Genomic DNA, 27,283 nt, shown 5'->3' with positions numbered 1-27,283 from the left:
AAGGTCCTCCTTTCCATCCAATCTGCAGTTTTAAATATGAAATCTTAGGCGCAGTACTGTTCCCAGAGCTCAGAAATGGCTCGCGATAATGAAATTCCCTGTCGCAAAATGAGCCTGGAACAATGGGAGTTTCGAACACTGAGTAGAAACAGGAAGGTATATTTTACAGAACCTTCTTCCAAAGACTGCAGCGTTTATAGGGCTCCTCTACCAGCAGAAATATCAGGGTTTTATTCCCCAAATACAGCATGGTTTAACTCAAAATCCAGTTTATTTTACCACTTAAAAGTCCCCCTAAGTAATGTTGCATTGTCTGCTTATTCTAGCTCTGGATGTTCCTAGCATGAGCAGGAACATAGGAACCTGCCATATTCTGAATCAGAGTAAGTCCATCTAGTTCAATATAGACTACACAGACTGGAAGCAGAGAAAAGTCCCAGCCTTATCTTGAGACACTAGGGGACTGAACCTGGGATCTTGTGCATGTGCTTTCTAAGGCATTTCTAACATTTCTAAGGCAGTGTGTGGAAGCTGGTTTTGAGGCTCTGCTGCAACCTTTACGAATGTATAATACATCATAGCAACATTTACGAACTACAGTGGTACCTCGGCTTACAGATGCTTCAGGTTACAGACTCTGCTAACCCAGAAATAGTACCTCGGGTTAAGAACTTAGCTTCAGGATGAGAACAGAAACCGTGTGGCGATGGCGCAGTGGCAGCGGGAGGCCCCATTAACTAAAGTGGTGCTTCAGGTTAAGAACAGTTTCAGGTTAAGAACGGACCTCCAGAACGAATTAAGTTCTTAACCTGAGGTACCACTGCAGAGCCAATCAGCGTTTTGTGTGGGACTTCTGTTCCAGACCCCTTCCCCCCATGCAACGGCAGAGCATGTGTAAGCCCGCCACTTTCCATGATGTCTTTATCTACTTCCAGATTCAGCACCATGTGCATGTGCACAATCACGTGGCGTTCAGACACTCCTAACCTAAGATTACCAAATTTTTTTTCAATGAATCCGGGGACACTTTTCAACTTCAATGGATTTTGTATGAGGACTGATTTGTAAATCCAGGGACTGGCCCCAGGAAATGGGGACATCTGGTAACCTTATCCTAACCGGGAGTTCCCTATATTATAAACTGATACACACACAAATGTGAAGTCTGCCCCAGACCTCTTGGCTTCTATAAATAAGTCACAGCAGCGTCTACAAACAATTTTTCACAGCCGAAGGGCACCCTGTTGGATCATTCTGCTTCTTCCAACAAGAATGGGAGGATAACCTGATGAAAGAATACCAGCCTAAATGCACATGATGTCTGAGCTCATAATGGCTTCTTCACTTATAGCACCATCTGATTTATTATTTCAATCTGGTGAGAATTAAAAGGAGAAGAAAACTGCAATACTGCTTATGAGCGTCAGTCATTGGGATACAGACCCATGCTGACATTCATCCCTTTTGTGCAGATCCAGTTAGCCAATTTAGTTCAGATGACACTCTAGTCTGAAGCCTAGACTTGCATGCTGGCCGACTGATCTGAAGTCTAGATTTCACAACCCTTCTCTACTGACCTGGCTCAAAGTTTAAGAAGCTGGCTTGTCTTCAAAGCAGCAGTGACGGAATTTTATAAAGGACAAGGTAGCTTTTTAAAATCAAACAGAATGACTAATCTGTGCATGGGATTAAGAGTTTAGAAACTAGGTTTTTATTACTCTAACTAGACTGTGATTCTAAGCATTCTGGAATCAAGTTCCAGTGAAATCAACGAGGCTTACTTCCAAATACATAGGTTTAGGCTTGGGACTCCCGCATATTTATCTCTTATGGTAAAAAAATAAATAAATGCATTTCCTAGGGGGAAAACAGAACACAGAAGCTGGTAATATGTATGTCTCTGTGGGATTTTAATTAAGTAATAGTCTGGACAGCAGAGCTAAATTTGTCTTTTCCACATATTTGTCGAGTCCATAATGCAACCACTCTGAAAATCTGGCACACCAGGGCATCATTAGCAACATAGCTGGCTAAGAAGCGGAACAGCAGCAATGGAACAACAGCTCAGATTCCTTTTCCACTTCTCACTCGCTGTATAATCTGAAGAGCAGCAAGTCTGCTTCAGCACATTCTGCAATTCAGTTCCTATCCTCCGGGCCTGAAATTGTGACTGGAAAGTCTGAAGCTAGGTCTGCGGCTTATGACTCTTCAAGCCTGAACAGAGCCTACCAGTGGCCAGATTGCTCACCAGAACAAGGCGGTTTGAGCATATTAACACCAATCCTGGCACAACTGCACTGGCTGCCGGTTAGTTTCCAGGCCCAATATAAATGCTGGTTTTGACCTATAAAGCCTTAAACAGCTCAATGCCTCAATTCCTTAAGGTCCGCCTCTTCCCATAGGAACTGACCTGGTCCCTGTGTTTGTCATCTGACGCCCTTATAATAATAATAATAATTTATTACTTATACCCCGCCCATCTGGCTGGGCTTCCCCAGCCACTCTGGGTGGCTTCCAACAAATTATTAAAATACCGTAATACATCACACATTAAAGCTTCCCTAAACAGGGCTGCCTTCAGATATCTTCTAAAAGTTTGGTAGTTATTTTTCTCTTTGACATCTGGTGGGAGGGTGATCCACAGGGTGGGTGCCTCTACTGAGAAGGCCCTCTGCCTGGTTCCCTGTAACTTGGCTTCTCGCAGTGAGGGAACTGCCAGAAGGCCCTCGGCACTGGACCTCAGTGTCCGGGTAGAATGATGGGTAGAATGATGTCTCTCTGTGTTTCCCATCCCAGAGAGGTTCGAAGGGTGGCAACAAGCGAACGGGCCTTTCCTGTGGTGGCTCCCTGATTGTGAACTGCTCTCCCCATGAGACTGTCTTGGCACCATCATTACATGCCTTTAGGCGGCAGGCAAAAACATTCCTCTTTACCCAGGTCTGTGGCTATTAATTAATCTAAGGCCTGTGAAAATGTGGGGGAGAGGACTATTATTATACTGACTATTTTATTATAAGGCTGTCTGCCAGTATGCTTTTTATTATGTTTTTAACATTGATGTTCTAAAATGTGTTTTTAGTGCTGTTCACCGCCCTGGGATCTTTTGATAAAGGGCAGTATATAAATTGAAATAATAATAATAATAATAATAATAATAATAATAATAATAATAATACCAAAGGTTTGTGACATCTCCATCCTCTTGATGTCCCAGGAGCATCCCCCCATATATATATATATATATATATATATATATATATATATATATATATAGTGATCTAGCTGCATGAAGCCTGATGCGTCATGAGCCCAAAATGTGTGCTTCCAAATGGGAAATCCAAATTTCCAAAATCACCAAAGCAATTCACTGTCCAATTCAATTACTCAGAAGCCATACTCACCTAATGAGGAATTGGTGCACAGTTTTTTGTCGTAGCAGCTAAACCCTTCTCTTGCTCTCCAGCCGTAATTTTTCCCTTTCTCAACTATGTCGATTTCTTCGAATTTATTCTGCCCCACGTCGCCGCAGAAAAGCCGGCCTTTCCCTTCCTTTGTGTAGGGGTCACCTCTGTCGAAAGAGCAGCGCCACATATTCCTGGCCCCATAAGCATAGACTTCTGGCCGGGCTTTTGGCTCGTTAATGAAAGGATTGTCCGGAGGGATTCTATAAAGAGGCCCGTGGTCGTTGTTGTCCACATTGATCCGGAGAACTTTGCCTAACAGCGTTGACCTGTCAAAGGGCGAAACACCAAAATAACATTCTGTTAAAACTTTCCCTTCCATTAGATTATTGCAATACATTAACGCAGCAGCAAGGTTTCCATAAGCAGGGAGACTAACAGTGCATATAAATTTTATTAGGAGTTCAAATGGATGTTTTTGAAGATTTTGCACCGAAGTGCTACGGCATGTTAAATAACCAGAAGTGATTTGGTAAATGAATCAAGCGTTTCATTAAGCAATGGCTGGTCTCTGAGATGGGCTGCATAATGTGTGCAAATGTATTTTCAGCTGACTGTGTTTTTGTCTGTTTTGATCCCATTTGAATTGTGTGCTTCCTGAATGTATTTTAATGTGTTCTGCTACTCACCCAAGTTTTCTACTAAATTCACTGGAAAAGGTGAATTAATAAGCATGCATGTCTTTCTTCCTCACAAGCCATACCGGGTGAGAAGATATTGTTAAACCCTTCTGCTTATGTAAATAATAGGTGGTTTGGAATGCATTCTTCCTCGCAGGAACCCTAAAAATTGGGAAAATGACTGGCAAAAGGGCAACATTCATTTTGCTCAGCGGACTGCCTGTGCCATCACTGGGCTTTCTAGTGAGTCTACCAAGCTGAGACTGTTTATTCTGGACATTCACACACCAGAACTTGGAGCAAGACCATCTTATTTCAAAGGGGCTATTGAGAATGCTTCCCAAGGATATGCCCTTCTGCGGTCATCCGTGTGACATATTTAAACTAGTGGCTTTAATGATTTCTTTAAAATCTTCCTTGGCTGCTGACTGAAGTGGGTATCAAGCTACCAGAAAAGCAAGCTCAGTTTTGGAAAACAGTAAATTCAGCTTTTTGAATCATATTGTAAGAAAATCATTATATCATATTTGGGACAAATATAAGAATTTACTGGAAAGTAAGACCCCGTGGTGGATTTCACCACTAGAAGTGTTAGCGGTCAAAAAATTAAATATGGAAAGAGGTTGGTTAACTTATAGAAAGTTGAAGATAGAGGAGGAAAATCAGTTGAAACTGAAGAAAATATAAAACATTTGTTTACTGATTTGCTCCAATATCACCAACTAAATGATATATTTAAATTGGATAAAAAAGTGGGTTTAGGGAAAGAAATCTCAAGATTACAAAAAGATCTGTTGGAAAGTAATGAAAAGGTTCTGTCAAAAGTATATAAAATGTTGTTGGAGTGGGAGACAAAAAATGAAGAAGTGAAATCGGTAATGATACATTGGACAAAAGACGTAGGGCATAATATACAATTTGAGGCATGAGGAAAGTTATGGAAGGTTGATTTAAGATTTATTTACCACCTGCTGTTCATTAAAGGAGAAATATATGAAAATGATGTATAGATGGTATTTAACTCCTACAAGACTTGCAAAAATAATGAAGGTACATTTTTCCATATGTGGTGGACCTGTAAATTAGCAAAATCATATTGGGAAATGATATACAATGAATTTTTAAAAATGTTTAAAATAACCTGTATTAAAAAACCAGAGGCTTTTTTATTAGGCATAATAGGAGAAGAAATTCCAAAAGAGAAAAAGGTCCTATTTATGTCTGCGACGACAGCGGCGATAATGTTAAATGCCCAGGGCTGGAAGGAAGGAAGAACCCCATCAAAAGAAGGGTGGATAAGGAAATTAATGGACTATGCCGAAATGGCGAGAATGACTGGGAAGATCAGACACCAAGAGGATAATAAATTAAAAAAAGAATGGGCTCTTTTTGTAGACTATCTGAAGGAGGACAGTAAACATTTAAAAACGTTAGCAGGCTTAGAGTAACACTTGTGATGTATCAGGGAGAGATTTTAATACGGGAGGTGAATAAATCAGATAAAGGCACAAAAATGCAGAAAAGAAAAGAGATAATGATTGGGAAAAGGGGAGGGGGTGGGGGAAAGTAGTTGGGAACCTCTTAAAGATATTGTTTTGTGTTTTGGAATGAATGCAATCTGTAAGCAAAAACTTTCTAAAATAAAATCTATATATATATATAATTCAGCTGGACTTTGAATGTTAAAATCCCTGGGCACTAAAGGTAAAGGGACCTCTGACAGTTAAGGCCAGTTGCAAACAACTCTGGGGTTGTGGTGCTCATCTCGCTTTATTGGCCGAGGAAGCCGGCGTACAGCTTCCAGGTCATGTGGCCAGCATGACTAAGCCGCTTCTGGCAAACCAGAGCAGCGCACGGAAATGCCGTTTACCTTCCTGCCGGAGCAGTACCTATTTATCTACTTGCACTTTGATGTGCTTTCGAACTGCTAAGTTGGCAGGAGCTGGGAAAGAGCAACGGGAGTTCACCCTGTCGCAGGGATACGAACCGCCGACCTTCCGATCGGCAAGTCCTAGGCTTTGTGTTTTGGAACACAGCGCCACCTGCGTCCCTAACTTCAACAGAAGTTCAACAGACCTTCCATACCACTTAATTGTAAAAAACCCTCTAAGCGGCTTGCATAAAATATACATTAAAATTACCGATAAAAGACAGAGGTTAAAAACAAGTTGATATTCAAGAGAAGTTCAAAATGTAAATAAAACCAGCAGTTAAATGCATACACAAACAAGTTTTTAGCAGGTGACAAATACAATACAGTGAATATGCCAGCCTAACATCTTCCCCGCACCAATGTATTTTATTAAGGCTTTTCATATACAACACAATAAACAAAACAAATGTCTGCCCAATGTCAATGGGAGTTCTGGAATGCAGGTGCTGCCACACTGAAATACTGATTCCTTACAGGTGTGGAATAGACTTGTGTCTGAATCAGTCATATTTAATGTGCCATATTCACAGCTCAGAAACTTATGGTGGACAATATGTTCTGTACAACATTAGGTTGCTGGTGACAAATACTGGCAAAGAGGCAGTGCTTTTGCATTTGGAACCAAAGGTACCTTTTTTTTGCACTAATTGTACAAAAGTTGGCAAATTAGGCAGAAATTTGCCAGATCACAAAATACACAAAATCTGCTACATAAGGGCATGTCATCATGCCAGCCTTCTCCAAGCTGATGCCCTCTGGATGTTCTGGACTACAACTCCCATCAGTCCCAGTCTGCATAGCCAATGGTCAGGGATGATAGGAGTTGTAGTCCTGACCATCCAGAGGGCATCAGGTTGGGGAAGGTTGTGAGGCATCTGATCAAGGCCTCTATTTAAAAATGAGCTTAAAGATATATTTGCAAATGTTTTTATGCCAGGCAGAAGACCAGCTGGCTAAGGACTTTGGCAGATGTTTATCCTCCTGGACAAGGGCCCCCCTGATTTATAGCAGGAGCCAAAATTCTCAAAGTTGTAAAAGAGAATTATAGGCTGGGAGCAAAAAGGTTACATTGACCCCACGTATTACAGAATACAATCAAGCTGCAAAAGCACTAATTAAGAGTTAGTAAATAGTAGGATTTATTGTTTAACAAAATATAATACCATGTGCCTCCCATTAGAGGCTTTAGCCACATTTTCCTAAGGTTAAAGGGCAAGAGCTAATGGGAAAAGCAGCTGGCCAGGAAAGGGGGGTGTAAATTGAAGAAGTTTTACTTTGAAAAGGATCTATGTTAATGTATAAGATTTGTTGGCTTAAATATAATTATGCAAAGGATTTAGAAAGTAAGAAATGTTAGATTCTTATGTTAGATTCTTATTTCATTGATGGTGTGTGAGAATGTGAACCCAAGATCTGTTTAAGACAGAATGAGCCATCTGTTTTAGTCATCTATTTTGGAATGGAGGGGTAACAAGGGCAAAAGGTGATCTGGTAATTAAGGTGCCTTGTTGAGGCAAATGTAAGATATATGGCTACTTGTTTGCCATTTATGGATAGAAGGAAATATAGCTCTTTGTCTCCCATAAAAGGTAATAGGAAATGGGTGTATCTTTTATGATTGGTTCTAGCAAACAGCCAATAGGAATTTCAACCAGGCTGATTGGACAGAGGCAGCCAAAGGAGGAGCAAGGGGGCTGGGTTGAGGAAATATAAGTGCTAGCCATCAGGGCTGGAGCATAGGCAGAGCTTTGGTAACCATATGCCACTGTGCCTATCATTTATTTGTCTGACAAATAAATTATTATTTTAATTTCTCTATTGCTGCGTTGAATATTTCATTCCAGCTAAGCGTTAACCACAAGCAGGGTGCTACAGTTGCATTATGGCACTGAGTAGCCCAACCTGAGGTCAAGAAAAGCAATAAGGGTATGTACTACTACTGAACCTATTTTGACTTCTACATAAAATCAACAGAGTGCAGCCTGCCTGCCCCATTCCCAAATAATATCATGTCTGTCCGACTCCTACTTGTTTTGAGCATTTCCAAACAATCCAAAAGGATCACCGGCCATTCCTCCATCTCCAGTGAAGATATAAAGATAACCATCATCTCCAAACAACAACTCGCCTCCATTATGATTGGAAGCAGGTTCATCTATCTCGAGAATTACCCTGCAGAGAAAAGAGAGAGAAATAATCATAGCAGCAAAACATTAGCAATACAGACGAATACTACAACAAAGCAAAGTCTGTTGACATTTGTTAAGGACTGGAAACTTGCTATGGACTTTTTGTGTGTGTGTGAAACAGAAAATGGACTTGTAATATCGGGATTTGACGACTGGAAAAAAATACTGGTTTATAGAAGATATAATGCTTGGATTTTAAGGAATGAATATTATATGTAGTTGCAGGACAGCGAGCCAAAAGTCATTTTACTCTTTTCTATCTTTCTGTAGTCCCCCCCCCACCTTCTTTCCCCTTTCTCTTCCTATGAGTCTCTCTTTTTCTTGTCTTTTCTTCTTTCCGACTTTGTTCTTTTGAAGACTAAGTCGCTGTTTTATCTTAGCATATTATAAAAAGATACTTTGTAATGGGTGTGTATTTTTTGCATATCTATGAATAAGATAAAGGTAAAGGGACCCCTGACCATTAGGTCCAGTCATGGCCGACTCTGGAGTTGTGGCGCTCATCTTGCTTTATTGGCCTTGGGAACCGGCGTACAGCTTCCGGGTCATGTGGCTAGCATGACTAAGCCGCTTCTGGCGAACCAGAGCAGCACACAGAAACGCCGTTTACCTTCCCGCCGGAGCGGTACCTATTTATCTACTTGCACTTTGACGTGCTTTCGAGCTGCTAGGTTGGCAGGAGCAGGGACTGAGCAACGGGAGCTCACCCCGCCACGGGGATTCGAACCGCCGACCTTCTGATCGGCAAGTCCTAGGCTCTGTGGTTTAACCCACAGCGCCACCCGCGTCCCACATATCTATGAATATGTATCAATAAATAGGCACATGGCTGTGTGAAACTCTGAATAAAATGTTAATGAACTGAATGCATATATGTGCCGTTCAACTCATCTTTTGAACTTGTCAATAAAAAGTGCTGTTGGACAGCGACTCACATCACCCTTGACCACCAACCATGATGGCTGGAGCTGATGGAGCTGGAGTCCATGAGCACCTGAAGGACCACAGCCTTGACAACGTCGCAATTCCTTACAGATCCTATCAAAAGAAGGTGGCTTTTTTCTTTTTTACTTTGTTCAAAACAGAGTATAGCATTTGTAAGGCATTATAACTGTTGGTTAGATTGGCATGGATTCATTTAATATGTTAAGGATGGGTGAATCTGCCCATTTTGGTTGCTTTCTGTTTCCCACTTTCCCCATCTTAAGTTCATGAATCAATTTGTGTTCCATGAAAAAGGTTTACTTTTTTTTTTTAAGGCAGAACGTAAAAGTATGGAAACTGTATTCCACAAACCACAAAAGCAAAACTGCATGAGGCAAAGTGTTAACACTTGAATTTATGAAGATAAAGCCAAGATCCTTTCGTTCCCACCCTTCCCCCAGACGTTGTTCATCTTCAAAGCGTTTCAGCTCTTGAGTTGAACCAGCACACACACACACACACCACAGAGATGCCTTAGCAAGAATATAACACTGTATACAATATGCCTCACAAATCTCCGAAGTGGTTTTATATATATAATGGAGCAAGATGAATAAATGCTTAGTAGGGAATCCGAAGGAAATGCTGTCTGAATTTTAAAGTAAAGGCAAAACACACAGTGAGCCATGCTTGCAGGATAAGCCTGTAGTTCCTATCTGGAGGACATACATAAAAGGGGTAGATAACCACATTCAATTAGCACTAGAAACAGGTCTTAGAGTCATAGAATTGTAGAGTTGTAAGAGACCTCCAAGGGTCATCTTGTCCAACCCCCTGCAATACAGGAATCTCAACTAAAGCATCCATGACAGATGGTCATCCAACTTCTGCTTAAAAACCTCCAAGGAAGGAGAGTCCACAACCTCCTGAGTGAGTCTGTTCCACTGCTGAAATGCTTTTACTGTCAGAAAGTTCTTCTGTATGTTTAGTTGGAATCTCCTTTCTTGTAATTTGAAGCCCACTGGTTTGTGTCCTACCCTTCAGAGCAGGAGAAAACAAGCTTGTTCCCCCTCCCTGTGACAGCCCTTGTGATATTTAAAATAGCTATCATATCTCCTCTCAGTCTCCTCTTTTCCAGGCTAAACATACCCAGTTCCTTCAACAGTTCCTCATAAGGCCTGGTTTCCAGACCCTTGGTCACCTTCCTCTGAAGACATTCCAGCTTGTTCATATCCTTCTTAAAACAAAGTACTCCAGGTGTGGTCTGACCAAGGCAGAATAGAGCAGCACTATTACTTCCCTTGATCTGGACACAATACTTCTGCTAACATTGAGAGTGAGAGCACCCATTGTGGTCTTTAAGGACATAAGAAGAATCTTGCTGGATCAGGCCAAAAGCCCATCTAGTCCAATATCCTGTTCTCAACTGTGGCTGACCAGATGCATTCTTGGAAGCCCACAATCAGGACCTAAGCAATACTCTACTTGTTTATGGTACCCAAAAGCCAGTACTCAAAAGAGACGAACTGCCTCTGATAGCAGAGGATGAACACAGTCCTCATGGGTAGTAGCTACTGATAGCCTTCTCCTCCATGAAAACTGTCGAATCCTCTTTTAAAGCCATCCATAGAATCATAATTTAACTATGCACTAATTGAAGAAGTGCTTCCTTTCTCTGTTCTGAATCTTCCCAACAGTCAGCCTCACTGGATGGCCCCGAGTTCTTATCTCTCTCCAGTTTCTCCATTCCATGTGCCATCTTAATATTTTGTTATCATGTCCCCTCTCATTCTGTCCGCCCACCCACAGGCATGCACACACACACACACAAATATTTGCTGGCCAAGGCACAAATCCACTTAAAGACCCACTTCTACCTGCAGTGATTAAAGTGGGCTGGTGTTGCTTTCCACCCTTCCTCACTGCTGTTTTGTCATGATGACCTCACGTCGAGCTAAGTGTCTGGAGACGCCCAAAGTACAACCAAACAAAAGGCAGTCCAGCTGGAACTGTTCTCCTGTGTTCCAAGAGCCCAGACAGTTCAATGAAAAACAAAATGAAGGCCACCTGACGTTATCTTTTCCTACTTGCTTTCCAAAGACATGCCAATAAACGGCCACAGTTGCACATCTAGTTGCATCAACCTGCTTTGCAAAACTAGCTCTGCCATTTGAATCGCTGTTTCCTGTTCAGCGTAAGGAAACCTGGTCTGTTGCTACTCACCTAGCTATGCCACACCTCGGCTCCAGGCCAACTGACCCTATTGTCCAACTTCTCCTGTTTTCTGTTGAGGGTCCTAGTGTTTGGCCTTAAGAGCATAAGGCTCTTAAGTCCCACTGCCTTACCCACTAGAAAGGAAAATGTCCTTTCTGCCACTACAGAAATCACCTGATTTTGTGCAATTCCAACCTTGACGAGCAACCCTTCCGTACCTCCCTCAGGTAAAAAAGATAAAGGTAAAAGACCCCTGGATGGTTAAGTCCAGTCAAAGGCAACTATGGGTTTGCGGTGCTCATCTTGCTTTCAGGCTGAGGGAGCCAGTGTTTGTCCGCAGACAGCTTTCCAGGTCATGCGGCCAGCATGACTAAACCGCTTCTGGCACAACGGGACACCGTGACGGAAACCAGAGCATATGGAAGCACCATTTACCTTCCTGCTGCAGCAGCACCTGTTTATCTACTTGCAGTGGTGTGCTTTCGAATTGCTAGGCTGGCAGGAGCTGGGACAGAGCAACAGGAGCTCACCCCGTCGTGGGGAATCGAACTGCCAACCTTCTGATCAGCAAGCCCAAGAGGCTCAGTGGTTTAGACCACAGCGCCACCTTTTACCTTTACCTCCCTCAGGTAGACACCTCCCCACCAGTGCTATTTTTTCCAGAAAAAGAGGTCCCGGAACTCACCATGAACACCTCCCTCGTTCTCTTAGAATGGCAATGGCGTCCACCTAAGAAGTGCCGGAACTTCTTAGTTCTGGCTGAATAAAAACCCTGCTCCCCACCCTACAAACCAAGAGGCTTTTGCAGGGCTCAGGTTGTTACAGGGGGAAATACGTTGTGGGAATATTTCCTTGCATGAACTTTATTAACTTATCTTAGCACCCAAGCCAATATATTCACCATGCAGCCCTAGCGGGAGGAGGGGGCTTGCCTCCCTATTTTCTTCTGACAAAGGTAGCCCTAAACGCACAAGAGAATCTCATATTGGTGAGCAAACCAGACCAGGAAGATTTTAGGAGAGTAGAGATTGTCAACTGTCCTGTCCTACTGGTGCAAAGAGGTGCCCTTGGGTGGTGTGGATGGCTTCCCTTGCAGTCCCTTCCATTAGGTAGGCAGGGTCATGAAGCACAGACAGAACAGACCTAACGCCCGTCAGGTCACTGGAGTCAATCACCACAGTGGGCTCGAGTCCTGGCAGCAAAGTCATGGGAGGGAATAAAACATACTTGAGTTCTCACGCATACATCACAATGCTATCACCCCTGCTTTTTGAGCAGCAACTTTGCTCTTCACAAACTAAGTGGGAATTGCAGCAAACTTCAGTGCAAATGCGGAGTGAAGAAGGGAACCGAGAAGCACAGGGATATATACATGCCAATGTGCAACGCAACAAGAACATCTTTCAGCTGGAGGCTAAAACTGAAGGGGATTTATCTGAATTCTAAATATTATTTCCTATGAACAGCTCTGCAAAACTTTTCGGCCCCTTGAGAACACTTAAAGCATGATTTGTTTCTGTTCATGCAATCTTAAGGCTATAAAGGGAATGAAAGTCATCTTGACCAGGGATGGGTGGCCTGTTGCCCTCCAGATGATGGACTACAGTTCCCATCACCCTTGACCACAGGCCATGCTTTCTGGGGCTGATAGAGGAGTCGAACAGCTGGAGGGTCACAGGTTCCCTATCTCTGATCTAGGACAAAGCCACTGAGCCGCTCCGTACTAATTCTGCTGCAGCTAAACAGTCATTATCCAAAGCACTGCATGCCAAAAGCAAAAGCAAACTGGAGCCATAGGTGTCTGTAGACACAGAACAGTTTAGTAAACACGCCCAGATGTCTGAAACCAAGCCAGCTGAACCACATGCTGCAGCAAAAGAAAATCCCCAGGAAGGAACACTCATTTGCAGACTCTAGTATGGAGTTTAGTAGAGTAGAATCTAGTTAGCCACTACATTTTCTTGGCCCTCTGACTCATGTCAATCTTAGCCAATGCCCATCTTCAGTTGTGGCGATGGCCAATGAAGGGATCTTCAGAAAAACCATTTTACCTTTTTAAGTTTGTGGGCTTCCTCAGACTGGGGGAGCAGTGTATTCCAGAAGCAGCCAGGAAGCATCAAAGACACAAGCTGCATTTTGTCTATATGACACTTTTTCGCACTTCCCTACTCTGAGTGGCTTGGTCTACCCATGCATCAGACTTCAGCTTTCTGTCTGCAATGGAAGCATGGTAAGATGCAGGTAACAGAATGTGTTACTATTAGACTGTGTACACATTGCCATTTGCTCCGACTCCAATGTGCTCCCACGACTGGCGTTCAAAGCCATGTTCACTTGAAATTACCTACAATCCGTATCTAGCCTGCATTTTCTTGAAAACGACTGCTTTGTAAATGCATTTTCCCTGTAACCAGTTTCCATCTGATTTGAAAACGGAAACTGCGGTTAATCTGAGATGTGTACATTTGAAACAGCCATCGCTCATGCCCAGATGACAGCTTCATGAATAGGAGTTATGGGGGGTTGCAGGCCTGGGGAAACCAAACATGTTAGGTGGTACCTCGGTTTACGAACTTAATCTGTTCCGGAAGTCCATTCTTAAACCGAAACCATTCTTAAACCAAGGCACGCTTTCCCTAATGTGGCCTCCCACCGCCGGTGACCTTCCACCGTTCAGATTCTGTTCTTAGACCAAGGTAAAGTTCTCAAACCGGGACACTATTTCCGGTTTTGCGGAGTTTGTAAACCGGACTGTTCTTAAACCGAGGTACCACTTTACTGTACATTGAGTGAATACATCCCTGTTTCCTCCCTAGCATGTACAGCAACATGTACATGTGACTTGAAACACAGCACGCAGGGATGGGGTGGGATAGCACTTGCTGTGTTTTAAGCCGCTAATGTATACACAGCCAAAACAATCCTTAGATGTGCATGTTTGCCCTCCAGCATCTTAAATAAATGTGACAGATAAAGGTGCATACAATACCTTTCAGAACCATGGTCCACAGAGTTCATGTCATCAGGAGAAATTCTGAACTCACTGATTCGGATTCTCTCTTCATACTGCACTTCAACTGAATAGTAGACATACACTTTACCATTAAATTTGAATTTAGGATGGAAGACTATACCTAGAAAACCTCTCTCATCTCCTTCCCAAGGTGAGGTCAGTACAGCTTCACTGATGTTCAGAAATGGTTTTTCAAGCCGTGACCGATCTGGGAGGTAGGTCCAGACTAAGCCAACTTGCTCAGCAATGAAGAACCTGTGCGTTCCGTCGTTTGCATGCACCATGGCCACTGGATTCCTAAGCCCGTTGGCAACCTCAGCTAGGCACAGCTGTAGACACCCTTCTGAATCAGCAACCACTACCCCAAGGTTTTGATTGAGATTGTTGTTGACCAGGAGGTGGGGGAAGCAGTAGTCAGTGTCGTCGAGGGACAAATAACGACAGAACTTTGCCATGTTGTCTTCCAGGGACAGTAACTCTTCATCTGGGGTAAGGTAACGGAACATGGCCCTGCAGGTTTGCCACACTTGTACGCAGTAATCTTTGCATAGTCCTGGCACAGTTCTCTCTGGAGTGGAAGGGTCCTCCGCATCATACAGGTGAGCAGCATAGGGGGAGCATTCCTGCAGGTAAAGGGAGAAGCTCGTGTCAGTTGTTTCTATTCATTGTATCACTAGCCCAAATAGGAGACTCTGCTTTGGCTCACTAAAGGCCAAACCAGATGTGATATTAAATGCATGAATGCATTAACACAGGGTTTCCCAAATTTGTGTCTCCAGTTGTTTTGGGACTACAATTCCCATCATCCCTAGCTAGCAGGACCAGTGGTCAGGGATGATGGGAACTGTAGTCCAAAAACAGCTGCAGACTCAAGTTTGGGGAAACCCAACCTTAACATGTCTAGAGTCCCCACCCCCACAACTAGCAGCCATGCAGGGAAGCAATCAAAACCATAGGGAAGTGGGGTTTTAACTATCTCTCCCCCCGCCACTCCCAGTGTGATCCCAAAGGAAATTGCTCCCCACTGCAAGCTGCTATTGACATGGGAGGGGGGGGGGACTTTGATTGGCATCAATTTAAAGCTTCTCTCCTGAAGCTATTGGGGATGTTTTCTGGAAATAATACTGGGTTAGATGGTTCAAAATGGTACATGACAGCTTCATATGTCAAGATTAGCTCTGGGCTTTGGATGTCTGGAGACCAGTTTATTGATCACGAGCAAAGTCATTATTTAAATATTGTTAAGATCCCAAAGTTCAAGATACTTTAAATGTTCTAAAGCTGCAGCTATGTTGATTTCATAACATTTTAGTATGTTGAACAACAACCAAAAGGTCTTATTAGTGTGCTGCCACGTCAGGAAAAGAATGGCTTGTTGCACATCAACTCATATTTCTGCATGCAAAAGCAAAAAGATATAGGTGTGGGTATTAAGCTACTTTTATTTTTCTGCAACTACAGCCGAAACTTGGGGAGTTTAGCACACGGCAAAATGTGAGAATGTTAGTCATCTGTCTAGCCACAAAGAGACAAACAGAAGGCATTTAGAGAGAAACTGACTCAATGATTGCTTTACCATACACCAAGATTCAGTGGGCTATCTCCATGCCATGTGGGGATAATCTAGTATTTTCTTGCAATTGGTTTCAGGACAGAGCTGATCTGGGTTTTAAGGCAACAGCTGTATTGATTTCACTTTCTCCTATGAGGAAAAACCTACGATAGCATGTCCTTAAATCTCTTATTCAGTTGCAATTCAGCCAGCAACTCCAAACTGCCTGCGCCGGGGAGTTTGATAATTGCCAGTTCCCACAAGATCTCCTTGCAGCCACAGGAAAACTCTTACTTCTGGTACCCAGGAATGTGCATAACCTATTGTCTGAACTTATTCAGATCCAATGGTAGGTCTGCACAGGAACCTTGTTGGTTTTGCTTTAAGACAGGACTATAAGATACAAGCAGAAAAAGAAGATACAAAACAACCTTAAGAGCAGGCTTCCTCAAACTCGGCCCTCTGGATGCTTTTGGCCTACAACTCCCATGATCCCTAGCTAGCAGGACCAGTGGTCAGGGGTGATGGGAATTGTAGTCTCAAAACATCTGGAGGGCAATGTTTGAGGAAGCCTGCTTAAGAGGAGCCTGAGTCCACAATGCAACTTAGATCTTACACCAGAGGTGATGTTTCCGAGTATGTGTGGAACATAAACAGCAAATCCTCAAAAGATAAAGGACCTACAGACATGTTTCAAGAAGACAGCTTAAAAAAAAAATGCAAGGCATTACCATGCCAAGCAGAACCAAGGTAAGAGGCATTGCATATGTCCTATTACTTTCGAAACCAGCATTCTTAGCTGGGGTGATGCATCTGCTGCACGTACACACCACACTGCCCTTGTTCACACATAACACTAAACCAAACCATGGCTTAGCATAAATGAGCAAATGTGTAGACTCCTGAGAGGAGACAATGGCCACTTCCTTCCTCCCCGGTGGTTTTGCACTCGTGGTTTAGCTGCCCTTGACAAACTATAGACTGTAAGTTAGTTGCTGGTTACAGCTTATGGTTTGTCTGTGCTAAACCATGGTTTGGATTAGTGCTGTGTGCAAAGCAGGGCACACACACACACTGAGAGATGAGCGGGGTATAAATATATTATTGTTATTATTATTATTACACATAGCACATTCCTCACTACGTAAAGCAAAAATTCTGCAATTTGTATGTAGCATGCAAATTTACATCTGCCTGCCTATTTTCAGTCATTTATTCTGTTTTCATTACACTTGAGAAGCTGTAAGAAGCTATTCTGAAAGAGTGACTTCTGAAATACTGATTTCAGAATACAAAAAGCCCTACTGAGCTTTCACTAGATATCTCCAACATCAGTTAAAGCCTATTCTAACAGGCAACAGAGTTTAAAACTTTTTTTAAAAGAAGAAGGTAGATGCTGAAATTTGCACACAATATTAAATCACATGCTTTTTTTTTTTGGCCTTGGTGAAGTAATTGCTTTATTCAGGTATTCACAACTGCAAAGCCATCATCTGAATATTGAACCCTAAAGTAAAAAAAAAAATGCATGCAGTGCCTGCTGTGGAACATCTGTCCTTACAATCAACCAATTGAAAAATTGCATCTGGTTTGCTGACTTTAATTTGGTGCTCTTAGTCATATTGTTGGCTGAATTTCACATGCAGCTGGGCCAGCTGAGGACAAGATGTAAAATTCCCTTACATACAAAAAAAAAAGTAGTTAAAAAACACCAACTCATAGAACTAACAGGGTTTGATTCACTTAAATAAATTAAGAGCCCCACTGCCTGGATCGACATGGGTCAAGAGACCCCACACTGTGATTAGGATTAGAAAATGTGATTCACTGTGATGTAAAAAGTTCACCTCATTGGCTAAAATGTTCTATGCGTTTAAGCAGCTGTGATCTGTCTCAGATTTTATTTTCCCTCAAGAAATTAACCGAACCAGCTGGATTCAAGGAACTGCTTGCTCTTGTTGTAGTGTGATTTGTTTATATATGATATCAGCTTGGCAGCTCCAGCAAAACTTCTTAGAAAACTGCTGTAATTTCCTTTTATATGAGTACTATTACTATCAGTTCCCATCTGCAAACTACAGTACTACAGGAAATCCAAACAATAATCTCCGTCTTCTTTGCTAATAGTTTAACCATATTGGTACATAACGCATGCAGGGAAAGTTGCATTTTGTTGAGCACAAAGGAATCCTGCAACAAAATGTTTCGGTATGCAGTGATTCCCCCCACCCCCAATATAAAATTCTGGATGCTTTTGGATAATATAACATTTGGGTCCAATATGAAGTTGCAGTACTTCCCTTTACATAATTCATTAAATTGGGGGAAACGGATCCATTGGGATTTGTAACCGAAATATGTCATCTATCAGTTTGGTCCCCAGCTGGGGCTGGGAAGGTTTTCTGCCTGAAACCCTGATGCAAAGTCAGCAAAAACAATGCTGAGTTAAACACAAAGCTGCATAAGATGTAGCTCAACATGTAGATGTTGATGTAAAGCAGCATCCCATGTTCCTCTGTCTGCCAACAAAGATCCGTATAGTTAAAGCTATGGTTTTCCCAGTAGTGATGTATGGAAGTGAGAGCTGGACCATAAAGAAGGCTGATCGCCGAAGAATTGATGCTTTTGAATTATGGTGCTGGAGGAGACTCTTGAGAGTCCCATGGACTGCAAGAAGATCAAACCTCTCCATTCGGAAGGAAATCAGCCCTGAGTGCTCACTGGAAGGACAGATCGTGAAGCTGAGGCTCCAATACTTTGGCCACCTCATGAGAAGAGAAGACTCCCTGGAAAAGACCCTGATGTTGGGAAAGATGGAGGGCACAAGGAGAAGGGGACGACAGAGGATGAGGCAGTGGACAGTGTGCTCGAAGCTACCAACATGAGTTTGACCAAACTGCGGGAGGCAGTGGAAGACAGGAGTGCCTGGCGTGCTCTGGTCCATGGGGTCACAAAGAGTCGGACACGACTAAACGACTAAACAACAACTGTGTTCCTCTGTCATATATATTTGTTTTCAAAAATTCTGACAGTAAGAGCTGTTCAACAATGGACTCCCTCAGAAAGTGCTGGACTTTCCTTTATAGAGGTGTTTAAGCAGAGGTTGAATGGCCATCTGCCGTGAGTGCTTTAGTTGAGATTCCTGCACTACAAGGGGGGTTGGACAAATTGACCCTCAAGGTCCCGACCAGCTCTTAAGTAAACTCTACTGCTAGTAACCATCATTCTCCACCACTTGACCTTTAGAAAAGAAGAACGTTAGGGAGTGGGAAATGTAGCTGAGTCATCACAGCTCCACACACAATTCTCTCTGAATCATCCCATCTTTGCAGAACAATGGACCTCATTTCAGCGCGCTTGCACATAAATACATGTTCTCCGTTCCCTAAATCAAAGCCTTTTCTCTGTGTGTCATAAATAAGCTTTCATCAAGCAGACCCTTCTGTGTTTCTTGCCATCCCTTGCCACTCTTCGACAATGCCTTGATTGCTTCCCAAGGCTGCAATCCTGCACTCGAGATTAACTGAGCTGAAGGGTCATGAACATGAATAAGAAATCAATCCATCAGAACGTGTTATTCCATAAGTCTCAATGAATGGATGGGAACAGAACAAGAGCATTGTAGGACTTTTTATTTAGCCAGTGTAGGAAGAACTCACTGTGCTCAGGACTGCAGCCTAGGAGAGGTTTCATGGCCGTCAACGCTTTATGTAACTAATGAAATCTTTAGTCTGGGTGATAGTCAACATTAGTCACATGTAGAGTAGACCCATTTATTTCAATGGAACTACTTTTAATATGACTTAGATATTACCCTCCCACTTGGGAATTAAGGGCATTTGGAGGTGGGTGTTGGTTTCTGTAAGGATGAAATAAGGATATATCTGATTTTGCCCTGGACCAGTTGAAAGCATCAAGGAAAAATAACCAGTAAGCAGTCACAAATGTTAACATTATTTTCCATGGATAAGGGTTTATTTCTTTAATGTGCAAGCTTGTTTTAAGAAAAGGCCGATCCACACATGCACGTACACAACTCCCTCCCAACTGAAATCAGAAAGGCACCCTTACTTGCTGAACTTCAGGAACTTGACTAAGAATTTCTTGTTCCAGCAAGCATTTTAAGGTAGCATTCAGTTTTATTATAAACCTTTATTTGTTTTATTATCCAGTTTTCTGTGGATTGTTCTTACGTATGCTGCTTAGAAACGCATATAAATGTCTTAAATAAAAAATTAAACTCACACCTGAATTTATCAACAGCCTCCACTGAAAAAGCAACATCGCTGAAATGATGTGAAATGTCTATAGCTGTGGCAGTCACACATGCAGGTCATCAATCTAGGTGACAAACATGCACATGTGAACCAATGCCCTAAGATATTTACTGCATTAACCATGACATCCAGTGCATTCCACTGAGTTCATTGGGACTTGCTCCATTTAGAGGTTGTGGACTCTCCTACCTTGGAGGTTTTTAAGCAGAGGTTGGCTGGTCATCTGTCATGGATGCTTCGGCTGAGATTCCTGCATTGCAGCAGGGTTGGACTAGATCAGGCATAGGCAAACTCGGTCCTCCAGATGTTTTGGGACTACAACTCCCATCATCCCTAGCTAACAGGACCAGTGGTCAGGGATGATGGGAGTTGTAGTCTCAAAACATCTGGAGGGCCGAATTTGCCTATGCCAGGACTAGATGATCCTCGGGGTATCTTCCAACTCTATGAGTCTACTCTCTAGTAAAGCAAGATAAGCTTGCAACCTAGGAGGGTCAGAGATCTTTTTGTACTAGTGTAATCCCTTTAACTCCCTTTAGGAGGTTTGTTTCCCCCATTTTTCCAGGAACGTAAAATATCACAGGGGCAAAAACATAGGGCTTTGACAGTCTATTTGAGGGCTATTGCCAGCGGTGCAGATAGACAGTTTCTTTCGGCTATTGCAGATGGAATAGATATGGCAATACGATCAACATTTCATTCTATTCCCGGAAGAGAAACAATGTCATATAATAAACCACAACTAAATATAGGAAGAGCTGGAATTTGGAGTATTCACATTCATACACAGAGACACTTGTCAAAATAATGTGACTAATGAATACATTTTGAGGAAAATTACCATCTGTGTGTCTGAGAAGCAGGGCCTAAATCAGTCTAATGGATTCCTGTAAATTATTCATCTGCTATAGCATAAAAACACAAGCACGACGAACGGCTGAAAGTGGCGTGTATGGGATTTCAGGGCTGTGGACGATGCAGTTTTTTGACACACAAGATAAGGAACAGAACAATGGCCGTAACCTATGACCTTTATCTCCAGAGCTAAACAGCACAAACACACACTGCAAATTTGCCACAAGCCCTCCATCAGCAATGCTCCGCAAGAACTTGACAACTCTTGCACCTATGGTATTCCATGCTAGTCCAACTCAGAGTAGACCCACTAAAGGTAATGGACTTGGCTATCTTAGGTTCATTGCATTCAAGGAGTCTATGCTGAGTAGGACACTACCCTTGGTATTTACAACAGATGCTTCTTTTTAGTCTCCATTTATCCCAAATACAGTCGTACCTTGGTTGACGAACGCCTTGGCAGCCGAACGTTTTGGCTCCCGAATGCCGCAAACCCAGAAGTCAGTGTTCTGTTTTGTGAACGTTCTTTGAAACCCGAATGTACGATGGAGCTTCCATGGTTTCCATTTGCACGCAGGAAGCTCCTGCAGCCAATCAGAAGCAGCGTCTTGGTTTTCGAACATTTTCAGAAGTTGAAGGGATTTCTGGAACGGGTTCCGTTCAACAACCAAGGTACGACTGTATACCTATCTAAAGGTGTTTCCAGACCACCTATTTATTAAGCGCTCATCCTGATTCGTTTGCAGGGAGGTTGAACGATATTTAGTGAGCATGCATACTTATTTGTTTGTGGAAAGGTTAGATATTGCATCAAGTAAAGGTTATCTCACTTGATGCATTTTCCCATCACTTTCCTTATTGCAAACAGTTCAAACTTTTTGGGAAGCGAGTTTGTTGGGCAAGACCTCCCAAACAATTACAAATTGCACAGCCTGAATTTGCCAGTGATCTGAATACCGCTTAAAACTAGTGACAGTCTGGAAATGCCCTAAGTTATGCAACTTTCATGGCCAGTGCAGACAACATGTTAGCTTTCTCTAAATGACAAGGGAGAGATCCAGAATCCAGAATCATATGCCAACATGCTCATGTCTTCTTTGGAGAAAATTCCTCCTGTTTCATTGCGAAATAATAAAATATGATGTAAGACCTTGTGAATTAATATAAACATTTAACAATGTCTTCTGAATCATTTGTTCCTGCCTAGGATAAACTAAGAGTTCAATAAGCTCAGTTGGTTAGCGCATAGTGCTGATAATACCAAGGTTGCAAGTTTGATAGGATAGCTGCATATTCCTGTATTCTAGGGGGTTGGTCTAGATGATTCTCAGGGTCCCTTCCATCTCTACATTTCTATGATGCTAAATAGCCTGTAGGTCCCTTTCCACTATGCAGCTCTGTGACTCAATAGGACTCAACATGACCAGTTTTCATATTGCAGATATGAAATGAAATAGAAGCAGCTAATACACTGGAAGTCTACTTGTGGCGTTTTGCCAAAAGATGTATAGAATGAAAATATACAAGGCGCTGGTATTCTCTCCTCTTTTTGGCAGACACTTACCTAGTACACATTCTACTATGGCAAGAGTACAGGAATAGGTTCAGAAAAGTATTGAAAATCAAGCAAATCACCGCAATGCCTTTCATGTATTGGGGTTTTCAGGTGTTGTTACCATTCTCTGGAACAGGGACTGAGCAAAGAATGGACAAAGCAAGCAAAGAGAAACGCTTGGCAAAGCATATCCTGTAGAAATGAGAATTATACAGCCCGTTCATTGAGACCTGTCCAATGCACCTGGTGCTGGAGGAAAGCTCATGGCTTAAGCACACACAGAGTCCTGATATTAATCTATGTTACCAGCATGTGTTTGGTCCAGCAAGTTTTGCAAGCAAGACAAGGAGGCTGCATGGTATTATGAAGAGCAAAGAGCTTCTTACTTTGCAAAGAGCTTCTTATTTTGCCCAGCAGATTCTGAAAGGAGAGCTAACTCACGGGGGGGGGGGGACGGACGCTCAGATAATTCACTTTGTTGGAGAAGGTGCATGGACAGAGAGGGATATGGGAAACAGCATCATCTGTGTGTGTCCTTCACCAGCCTAGCTGGTGAATATGGAACCAGACAGAATGCAGGTATCACTTGGATAGCCTACTTTTGCAAAATCCTGTAAGAAGGACCACAGCTGGCTGCAATGAAGATAACTTTGACATTCGCCTCTAGGGTAAAAGCAGAGTGTAGGTTATACTTCATAAAGATGAACTGGGTGCAAACACATATGGGACAGTGGAGCATCTATCCCATCTACCTAAATATGCAGAATGTTGAAGGATGGGCCTATCTGTTTGTGAGGAAGGATATCTAATGGAAGTGCTATTTCACAAGGCAGGACAGCCCTTGCATACCCTTACAGTGGACTGGCAGTGGATGAAAGGATTATAGGAAGTTGCCTGGTCCATCAACTCTACGGATGGGGAACCACTGACCCTGCAGACATGGATAGACTGCAACTCCCATTAGCATGGCCTAAAGTCAGGTATGATGGGAACTGTAGTCCAAATACAGCTGGAGACCCAAGTTTGAGAAACCCTAATGGAAGACTCCAGCTGCAACTTAGGCTGCAGTCTTTCTCAGCATGTCATACCTGGACTTTTGGATTAAACCTGGCTGGGTGGGACCATCTGCTTTATCCCTTTTTCTGCAGCAGCTGAGTGAAGACTGCCAACAAGACAGGGCAGCGCTGTCCATTTATTTATCCCAGCGTGGCTGCTCTCGGTGAAAACAGGGGACGACGCTTGGCACATTATTCCTTGCGTTTATATCCCAGCTGCCCTGCAAGGAGTAACATCATTCTTTCTCCCTGCTCCATTTTATCCTCACAACATCCCTGTGAGGTAGGTCAGGCTGAGAGGGAGCCATTGGCCCAAAGTCACCCAATAAGCTTCAGGGCTTAGTGGGGATTTGAACCCTGGTCTGTGGGTTAAACCACAGAGCCTAGGACTTGCCGATCAGAAGGTCGGCGGTTGGAATCCCCGTGACAGGGTGAGCTCCCATTGCTGGGTCCCTGCTCCTGCCAACCTAGTAGTTCGAAAGCACGTCCAAGTGCAAGTAGATAAATAGGTGCCGCTCCAGCGGAAAGGTAAACAGTGTTTCCATGTGCTGCTCTGGTTCACCAGAAGTGGCTTAGTCATGCTGGCCACATGACCCGGAAGCTGTACGCCAGCTCCCTTGGCCAGTAAAGCGAGATGAGCGCCGCAACCCCAGAGTGGTTCACGACTGGACCTAATGGTCAGGGGTCCCTTTACCTTTACCTCCCAGGTCCCACACTCTAACTAGGTCCCTCTCACTAGGCCTTGGGGGGGTGCGGATGGGAGGAAAGGGACGGGCCACGTGGCCCCACCAGGCTCACCTGGCATAAGAGGTTCTGCAGGTGGCTGGCGCAGGCGGCGTAGGCGGCCTGGTCGAAGTTCTCGGCCACTCGGTAATAGCGCTCCAGCAGGGCGGCGTCGCGCTCGGCGTCGCAGCAGCCGAAGTCCGAGTACTGCACGCAGAAGTGGAGCGGGCGCGGCGGCTTGAAGGGCGGCTTGAAGTCCAGGCACTGCGGGTGGCCCCACAGCAGCCCCGGCAGCGCGTGGAGCAGCGCGAGGAGGAGCGGCCACGGGCGGCGGCGCCCAGGAGCAGCCCGCGCCATGCTTCCCTTCCTCGGCGCTGCTGCGCTCAGGACAGGCGCGGGCTCCTGACGGCGAGGAAGCGGCGGCAGCTCCGGGGCTCGCGCCCGGCCATGGCCCTCGGCGGGCGGGCGGGCGGTGAGGGCTCACGCGGGCTCTCGCAGCCGTGCGCTGCGAGGGTCTGGCGAGGCGCGCGCGTCGCGGTGCGCCTTTGCGCTTCGGCAGCTCCCGCCGCCGTGCCCTGAGGGCCCCTTAGCCGATGGGGAGACGGGGAAGGCGAGAGGCAGCAGCCGCCTCCTCGGATTGGGCAGGGAAGGGAGAGGACGCTGCCCTGCCGCGCCCTCAGCGCGCTCGGAGGACGACTCGGACGCAGCGCCGAGGGCAGAGGGGGCAAAGGGGACCTGCTCGCTCGGCCGCCCCTTCGCTCGCAGAAGCGCCTCAGACCCAAAAAGAAAAAGCTGAGGAGGACGGCGGAGGCACCGCCTTCTCCCCGCTCGGGGCGGGTAAATAGTCGCTGGAGCGGCGCCCGCCGAGCTCGCGGAGCGCCAAGGAGAAGGAGACACGTGCCTGGAGGAGCGAGCGGCGCGGAGGAGACCAAGGCCGGCCGCAGCCTCGGCACTAGTAGGCACCAGGCTTGGAATAAAGGGCACCGAGCCAAGCATCCTCCCATCCCCAATGTATTTCCCCCCTTTAAGAACTCTAAATAGTGCATATATATATATGGGACAGACTGGGATAATAGGGCGTCAAAATATGGCGCCCCTTTCCTAAATAGTTCTGATTTTCACAATAACTGCTCTTGGTACAATATTTTTTTTAAAAAAATAGGCACCTGTATAAATATAAGTCTTCTTCTTGTTATTATTTTGCATCCTCTTGGCTCGGTGCCCTGTGCGGAGGAACCATCCGCACCTCCTTAAACCCAGCAGGGATGCCAAATTATATGCTGTTCTTGCTCTCACCAGAAACCGTGATGGTCAGCAACTTGCACAAATTCAAGATGATGAGGCTATCCTACCAGCCACAAGGTCTATGCTCTGTCTCCACTGTCTGAGGCAGTATGCTTCTAAATTCCAAGTTCTGGAAACTGCAGGAGTGAAGAATTGTTGTTGTTGATGATGTTGTTTTATTGAATTTGTTAGTCACCTTTTCTTGCCCAGGGAAATCCAGAGCAATTTACAAACAGACAAAAAACAACAACCCCACAGATACATGAAGAAGGCTCTTGAACTCAGGTCCTGCTTGCAGACTTCCCATGGGCATCTGGTTGGCTACTGTGGGAACAGGATGCTGTCAGTATATGGGCCATTGGCCTGATCCAGCAGGGCAATTCATAGGTGCTTATTACATACCATAGGTGCTTATTACATAGCTGGACCATAAAGAAGGCTGATCGCCGAAGAATTGATGCTTTTGAATTATGGTGCTGGAGGAGACTCTTGAGAGTCCCATGGACTGCAAGAAGATCAAACCTCTCCATTCTTAAGGAAATCAGCCCTGAGTGCTCACTGGAAGGACAGATCCTGAAGCTGAGGCTCCATAGAATTGTAGAGTTGGAAAAAGAATCCCAAGGGTGAATGCAGGAATCTCAGCTAAAGCACTCATGACAGATTCCCTCCCAACCTCACTTAAATATGCTGTAATATAGCACATTATATTATATTATGCTGAAAACCTTTCTGTTCTGCCAGGCTTATTATGCAGGCCATTAAAAAAAATCCACAATGGTCGGGCGATTTGAATTTAATTTAATTCTAATATGTTTTTATTGTATAGTTTAATGGGTGGCTGTTCCAATGTACTGCAATATTGTTTATGAGCAATGGTATAGAAATGATTTAATAAATAAAATAAATAAATTGTAGCATATAAATCCCAACCCCTTCCTGAACTTCAGTTGGCCCCTTTTGTGTCGTTTGTTTCTTCTTTTTCTGGTGCTTTCCCTCTGCACACCCCTAAACAAATCAGTGCAGGGATCATTCATGGAATGTGGGAAGGGATAATAATGCCTAAGCATGCAGATTATTTCTCTACCAAGGGCCAGTTGAAGACACGTGCGTGTTCTTGCCAAGCCACTCAGGAAAACTAACGCAAACTGAAGTTTTCTGCAGCCAGAACTCTGAAATTCTGGAATTTCTGCTGTAATTTCTACAGCTTTGACCTTTTCCCATGTGTTCCCCCCCCTCCTTAAGTGACGTAAGTACTTGCTTAAATTCCTGCTGTTGGAGGAGGGCCTTCAGAAAAAGACTCCTCTGGTTCTGGTTGGCATCTGTTTGTCTCGGGAGACAATGGAAGAGTGTGCCAGAAGTGGATTTAGGGGAGTGCGACCAGTTCAGTTGCACTGGGTGCAGAGCCTCAGGGACACCACAACTACGATTTAGCATGGAGTGCAAGAGGCAAAGGGCACCAGATTTTGGAGTTGCACACAACACTCTTGAAATTTGAGGGCCTACTGAGTGCACCTTTGGGAACTTCTTTTATGGCATTCTACAAACCTAGACAGCATCTTAAAAAGCAGAGACATCACCTTGCCAACAAAGGTCCGTATAGTTAAAGCTATGGTCTTCCCAGTAGTGAT

At 44.0% G+C, this 27,283-nt stretch overlaps 1 protein-coding gene across 1 annotated transcript in view; it reads right to left on the bottom strand.

Moving 5' to 3' along the window:
• The window catches only part of HHIPL1 (HHIP like 1), a 32,937-nt gene extending 8,056 nt beyond the window's left edge, over positions 1-24,881 (bottom strand). The window contains exons 1-4 of the mRNA XM_083612643.1: positions 24,447-24,881; positions 14,331-14,977; positions 8,043-8,186; positions 3,402-3,730 (exon numbers count right to left, since the gene is read on the bottom strand). Of these exons, the coding sequence (XP_083468769.1) occupies positions 3,402-3,730; positions 8,043-8,186; positions 14,331-14,977; positions 24,447-24,728 (1,402 nt within the window). The 5' untranslated portion in view covers positions 24,729-24,881. The remainder of the gene's footprint in view (positions 1-3,401; positions 3,731-8,042; positions 8,187-14,330; positions 14,978-24,446) is intronic.
• Between the last annotated feature and the right edge of the window lie 2,402 nt (positions 24,882-27,283).

The sequence above is a fragment of the Podarcis filfolensis genome (genome assembly GCF_964270895.1).
Source record: "Podarcis filfolensis genome assembly, chromosome: 1".
Classification (NCBI taxonomy): domain Eukaryota; kingdom Metazoa; phylum Chordata; class Lepidosauria; order Squamata; family Lacertidae; genus Podarcis; species Podarcis filfolensis.
This window is presented reverse-complemented; position numbering and strand designations above follow the sequence as displayed.